The following is a 6,817-nucleotide window of genomic DNA, read 5'->3' on the forward strand; positions in this document are numbered from 1 at the left end:
CACCAACTAGGCGCAGCGAGAGCATTACACGTTTTCGATGTGTGCCATTACTGTGTAAACACAGATCGTAATTAGAACGTTTTCGTGTAAACGATCCAACAAAAACGGAACAAAACTTCCGTTTTTGATGGATCGCTGTAGTGTAAACGCCCCCTAAATCAGGCTTTAGAATCCCCTTTTTGGTAGAGTGAATATGAATAAATATGGCTTGACACAAGGAGTTAGCTAGCTTCTTCATATAGCATGTCTAAAATGCTGCAACAGGACACATGAAAAAATTAAGAGATGCTCATCTGTGGTGGAAATTCTTCATTGACAGATTCTAATCATTATATCCTTCATATGTTCCTCCCTGGTCAACCTGCAGTTCAGACTGTCACACACTGAACAGTTCTGGTAAAATATGACATAAAGCAAAATCATTGAGCTATGGGTATATAATAAACAAAAATCACAACAGAAGAAGAAGTGAAATAGTATTTTGAAAATCAAATACAATGCTGTGTAATGCTTTGATATATTACATTCTTCCTAAATCTAATTTTAAAAAAGGTTATGGAAAAAACTTGAATCATAATTCAAAATGAGCAAAACATTTGTGATTTATTTAAATAAATGTTTAAATGTTTTTGACTTTTATATGAAGTCAAAAACAGTTGTTAAAGCTCTTTTTAGTTTTTGGAGCAAATAAAAAATAAGTTCCATGTGTGGCTCCAACATTTGGGATTCATTACTCAAAATCTGGCACTGAATATTTGATTTTTGGGATTTTTTAAAATTTATTTATTTTTTTTTTAATTCAGAGGGCTGCTAGGCAACATCACCTCCATTCTAACATTTATGACCAAACTTGGAATGTTATTTTTGATGTCACATCGGTTGGTGTCAGAACCCAATATTCTATTTGAGCTCAGTCTGTCTGAAATCTCTGACAGAGTGAGACATAACTACGAGAGTTAACACTGACAACACTTGTAGGTGAAGATCGACACTGAAGTCTAGAAAAGAATAAAAAGATGGTCAAAGAACGTAAAAGGAAAGGAAAAACGCCGGCCCTCAGGAGACAACGAGGTAACTGAGTTCATGAGTTTCAGTAAAAATGAACAACAAATGGTTCATGTTGCAGTTTTTGTGAGAGAAATTAATGTGGATTTAATAGTTTTTTTTTTGTTTTTTTTTTTTCATTTTAGACACTGATCTATGTGTACTTAAAAGATTTAGAGTTTTTATCATTAAGGATTTCTGCTACTGACTTGTTTACTGTTGGGAACATTAGGGTGTGTGAGTCTGTGATAGTTTCACCCAGAAACATATGTTTTGGTGACAACATTCAATAGTTTGTGTAATAAAGTCCCTGATTAGAGATCAGTCTGTGAGGTGACATACTGTAAATACTACATTTTTGACTAATAACAAAAAAAGAAAACCACATTATTTTCCTGATGTCTCTCTCACTTTAGAGGGCAATAGCAGCATGACGCCACCAAGCACAGAGTCTGCTGAGTACAGCAGACCAAGGAAAAGGAAAAAAGTTGCAGATGAGACCTCCAGAAGACGGATCATGGTTCCTCAGATGTCTGGAGCCTCCACAAGCTGCCAGGACCCGATCAGAACCAAGCGGAGACGGAGGAGTAAGACCACAAAGGAGGCAGAGGAATCTTCACCACTGGCCAAGAAGAAGAAGGGACTCCTGCAGCGGGTCCTACCCAAAGAGCCTCCATCCTCTTTGGACATCAGCTCAGGTTGGCTGCTATGATGCAGCTATTGTTAGTTCACACTCAGATCCTCAGCATGATTTTTAGGATTCATATTCAAGTTCAAAAATACTTTATTGATCCCAAAAGGAAATTAAATGTTGTAACTCATGTTAATTAAACATGAATTAACACAAGTTAATTAATGTGATGGCTGTTGATAGGAAAGATCTCCTGTAGCAGTCCATATCACAGCATATTTGAAGAAGCCTCTGACTGAAGACTGTTTCCTAAAACAGTCCTAACAGATGACGGTTAACTTCAGCATGTTACAGTTTAAGAGAGTAAAAATATCACAAAGAATAAACTGCAGTATATTGTAAAAGCATTCACACCCATAAAACACATTTTACATTAGAATAAGAAACTTTGATTTTTTTATTGTGATTCTATGTGATATGCAGCTGTACTTTCACAAACAGTTGCTTCTACCAGAACATCTCAAAAATGTTCATAGAGTAAAAACATACATATTGAATAGATAAATTTTTATTTTTTCCACAATATTTGTGTTTTTTTTAGATGTTCATATAGGAAACATTGACTCACAAGGGCTGAATACAAACACACGCCAAACTTCATTTTCAGTTTATGCCCTTCCTTGTGTTGTGCATCAGAAGAAAAATCTAATTAGATATACTGAAGTTAGTGATCTTAACATGTCAAGAGGTTCAGCAGGTAAGGATAACTTTATGAGCCACATCCACATCTGCCCTGTTCAGTCCGCTTCAATCCAACTCCAGTCCGATTCCGTACAAAGTTCGGTTTGTTTGGGGAGGTGTGAATGCGTAATCAAACTTTGGTTTGCCTACAAAACCTCAGATTGGTTGAAGTGAACTCTGGTGCAGTTTGAATGTGAACACCAAGCAGACCAGAGACCACTCCAAAAGTAGGAAGCAGTGCATTCTGGGTAATCACAACCAATAAAAACTTATGAGTCTAGTGCTGGCAAGAGAAATGGCTTGTGGTCTTTTACCAAAGACCAAAGAAAAATCTGACTCAACTCCAGTTTTGTTTACATTTTGTGAAGAAAAAAGTTGTGTTCAGTGACATTTCTTTCATTGGTTGTCGGTGCAACGCCACCACAGGTGAGGATTAAACAGGTTTCTCAAAGTTAGTTTGAATGAGTGCAGTGTGGAAGAGAACCGCACCAGCTGAAAATGGAACAAATGTGTAAAAAAAAAAACCTAAGCCTTATGTTTCAATCGGGACATTGTTCTCTTTTCGTACCTAAATGTTAAAAGGCTAACATTATTTCTCTGGGTTACCCTCATTTTTAGCATCCAGTTTCAGTCCAATACCGGCAAATGACTTTGAGGATCCACCAAAGAGGAAGAATATGAAGATGGAGGAAGAAAGAGTGCATTCCCAAAGAGGTCAGAGTTAAGTAGATTTGTTACAGACGCATTCACGAGACAGAATTAAGGTGTGGTGATAATGATATCTGAAGTACCATAACAGTAACAGAGTTTTATTCTGATGCTTTGTGAAACTTTAGCCGAATTCCAGGAAAAGTATATCGAGCTGCATCAGCTGGGAGATGGAGGCTTTGGATCTGTGTTTGCTGGATATCGGGTCGAGGGTAAATTGCCTGTAAGTGGTACACACAAATGCGCAAACACACATGCATAGGTTCACTTGCTTCATAAATATTTTTAAGCCAGTAAGGGTCAACATTTGTAGAGAAGACGTAAGGTCCTCACAGTAGTAGAAGGCTAACAGCTAGTCAGACTGACTGTCTTTTTTAGCTGATTTTACCCAACAGAAATTACTCAAACTGAAAATGTTCATATGTGTGGGATACAGCTTTATTTTTATTGACATTAACCATGTACAGTTTCATGACAGACTGTTGTTATGTTCATTATTTTCTCTTCCAAAAGAAAGATGTATAGTTGACCATCTTTATCATTTTGTCTGATCGGGTGAGACTCATCAGCCAACAAGAGTGGAGTACAATTTTAGATTTTGTTACTTTTAGTGACACAAAAGCATCAAAGTTTGTAGGTTCTGAACTGTTTCTGAGTCTCGTAGTTAGCATCCTGGTAATCTCATCCTGATGCAATTAAGTCACAGCTGAGGTGGATTGACATACACAACAACCTCAACCAACTTTAACTTAAGTGTTTAGAAAACTACTGCTGATAAATTTACATAGTCTAACATTAGAAAGTACTAAATATCTCTTGATAAATATTGCATCTCTAACATGATAACCAAAATCTTGTTGCTATCTTATAGGTGGCTATCAAACACATACCGAAAGACAACGTGGTCATCAAACATAAGGTAAGTGAGCAACAACATCTAGCAGTGTTTCTTCTTCTTAGTGGATTACTGATGGGCAGTTAACATCTCTGTATATCCCACACATTCTGGGCACAAAGTGTTTAGAGTAAACTTTCACCTTGGTTGGTGCTACAGAACACTGTTTGCAATAACCAGACAGCAGAGAAAGAATTTCTTTTCTCTGATGAACACAATGAACACCTTACAAGCCGTACCATATAAGCAGTTTTTCACTGTATCATCAAACCATCTGTGTGTTTAACTATCCATCTAAAATGTTGGCTACAAATACATGTACATGATTTATATTTCTCTTAAAGTTCACTTTGAACACTTGAACAGCAAAGTCAGATCATTTGTTTAAGCGCACAGTCTTAGCCAGTAAAGCCACTCTGATTCTGATGGTGGGTTTCTCCTGTTTGCTGGGATGTTTCAGGATGAGAATGGCAGGGAGCTGGCCATGGAGGCTGTAATCATGTTGAAGCTGAGGACTGCAACAGTGCCGCAATTGGCCATGGTGTCCCTGCTGGACTGGTACGATCTGGATCAGGAGCTGATTTTAGTGATGGAGAGGCCCATGTTTGCTGAAGACCTTCTAGTCTATCTTAAAGACCGTGGAGGTTGTCTAAATGAAAAGGATGGCAAGGTAAGCTGCTGGACGGAGTTTGGATGTAGCTTAGAGGGTTGGGCTATAAAATACCAAAACCTGAACATGATGTTTGATACATCAGATGGCAAAGAAGAGTAAGCAAAGCTTTGAGTTGCTATTATGCATACACAGGAAGACTGCAGCCACTAATGAAGAGAATGTTGTCTCCCAGAGAAGCATGTACTATACACTGAAGTTTGTAGCTGTAATGAGAAAACGTGAAAAAAAAAAAAAAAACAGACAGCAGATTCTGAAGACAAGGCACTGTATCTTATACCTATATCTCTACTGTTCTTGACCATGCAATGTTTTTCCTTTAGATCATACTGAAACAGCTAGTGGAAGCAGCGCTCTACCTTCAGAATGCAAACATCTTCCATAGGGACATTAAGGTAGAAAATATCCTGATTGAGACCACTGCAGAAGGCCTACAAGTCTATCTGATAGATTTCGGTTTAAGCTGCTTTGATGACAGAAGAAAACATGAACTACTGTGTGGTACGATTGGACCATAGAACCCGACCCTTTCTCATTTATTAATGCTGTTTCGTCTTACTGATTGTTTGATTCTTACACCCCTTCAAGGTACTCCTGAACACCTTCCACTGGACTGGTTCATGCACAAAAACTACTGTGCTGAACCCACGACAGCGTGGCAGCTGGGTGTGGTGCTGTTCGAGGTGGTCCACATGACTCGGTTCAACACCCACAGCTTCCTTTCAAAAAAGCTGAAGATCAGTAAAAAGCTCTCCAAGAGTGAGACAAACTTATCAGCATAGCTAACTGTTCTGTTCTGTGTCGTTTTGTTTTGTTCCTCTGGCTCTGTTCATTGTTGCTGTTTGACCTCTGACCCTCCAGACTGCCAGGATGTTCTAACAAAGTGTCTGAGGGTTGACCCTAAGGATCGTCCCACACTGGAACAGCTGCTGAGCCACCCATGGTTTTCGTAGCTTACACACACACGCGCACACACACATATGTTTATGGACACATACATACATCTACTGCATGCTTCACTTTCAAATTTGAACCTTTCTGACGTTGAGGGTGGGCGATATGTCAAGGCTAAACAATAATTCCTTCCTTCCTTCCTTCCTTCCTTCCTTCCTTCCTTCCTTCCTTTCTTCCTTCCTTCCTTCCTTCCTTCCTTCCTTCCTTCCTTCCTTCCTTCCTTCCTTCCTTCCTTCCTTCCTTCCTTCCTTCCTTCCTTCCTTCCTTCCTTTCTTCCTTTCTTCCTTCCTTCCTTCCTTCCTTCCTTCCTTCCTTCCTTCCTTCTTTTCTTTCTTTCTTCCTCCCTCTTTACCTTCCTTTTTTCCTTCCTTCCCTCCCTGCTTCCTTCCATCTTTCCTTCATTCCTTCCTTCCTTGCAGGTTTGAGAGGGGGTCTGGTCCCAGTCTCCAGCAGTATGTATTCTTCTTGTGGAAACAATATCCATAAGATTAATTTGTGACTTTTGCTTTTTTCTGAGTGCTCTTGTTGAAACTAAATCTATAATTTTCATCAGGACATTTACTTTGTGTTTACTTTGGCTTCCTCCTCAATTCTAGAAATCATCCATTCTACAATAGCTTGTGATTTTCTTGGTTTTCTCCGGGTGCACCGGTTTTATCCCCTCTAATCTAAAAAAACTCTGCATATTCGGTTACATGAAGCTTGTACATTATGCCTGTGTAAGTATGTTTTTCTGGGATTGTTCTCTATGGTGCCTTGATTGAGGTCCACAACATATTGGCCATGTTGGCAGGATTGCAACACTCAACACTCTTGTTGCATCTTTTTAACTGTGCTATCTTTTATCAAAGTTCCATACTGGGTTGAAACTGCTTCCAGTGTTGCTGCTTGCATGGTGGGTGGGGTAGGTCATTGGGGGTGGAGGAGGGGTCGACATCAGTCATGTGGAAGTGGTGGGGGGTTTTGTTGCTGTTCACTCACCTCTGGTCCAATTGTCTTATGCTAGTAAAATGCCATTATGTGAAAGATGTTTAGTTCCTTGTTGCAACACATCAGGACTCAAAGCCTGCATGCCCTGTCTGTCCATTTGCAGGTTTCCTAGGTACTGTAGGTCACTCCCATAGTCCAAAAAGTATCTGTGATAGGTTGAGTTAAGTCTTGAATCCTTTCTTCT

At 39.2% G+C, this 6,817-nt stretch overlaps 1 protein-coding gene across 1 annotated transcript; it reads left to right on the top strand.

Annotated features, from left to right (window-relative positions):
• Positions 1-710: 710 nt before the first annotated feature.
• LOC106925313 (serine/threonine-protein kinase pim-2-like) lies at positions 711-5,642 on the top strand. The gene is made up of 9 exons (XM_088001610.1): positions 711-1,071; positions 1,398-1,742; positions 3,020-3,130; positions 3,253-3,347; positions 3,996-4,043; positions 4,480-4,689; positions 5,013-5,190; positions 5,278-5,448; positions 5,551-5,642. The coding sequence occupies exons 1-9, from the start codon at positions 1,017-1,019 to the stop codon at positions 5,640-5,642; spliced, it is 1,305 nt and encodes a 434-aa protein (XP_087857736.1). The 5' UTR covers positions 711-1,016.
• Positions 5,643-6,817: the final 1,175 nt, after the last annotated feature.

Source organism: Poecilia mexicana, unplaced genomic scaffold (assembly GCF_051168715.1).
Source record: "Poecilia mexicana isolate PSO_F unplaced genomic scaffold, ASM5116871v1 scaffold_20, whole genome shotgun sequence".
NCBI classification, from domain to species: Eukaryota; Metazoa; Chordata; class Actinopteri; order Cyprinodontiformes; family Poeciliidae; genus Poecilia; species Poecilia mexicana.

Excerpts from the sequence above, each read along its gene's own strand:
- LOC106925313 (XM_088001610.1), top strand. The coding sequence starts at position 1,017 with ATGGTCAAAGAACGTAAAAGGAAAGGAAAAACGCCGGCCCTCAGGAGA. Across the intron at positions 3,348-3,995 it reads GGGTCGAGGGTAAATTGCCT|GTGGCTATCAAACACATACC; the intron begins GTAAGTGGTACA and ends GCTATCTTATAG. Across the intron at positions 5,449-5,550 it reads CAGTAAAAAGCTCTCCAAGA|ACTGCCAGGATGTTCTAACA; the intron begins GTGAGACAAACT and ends CTGACCCTCCAG.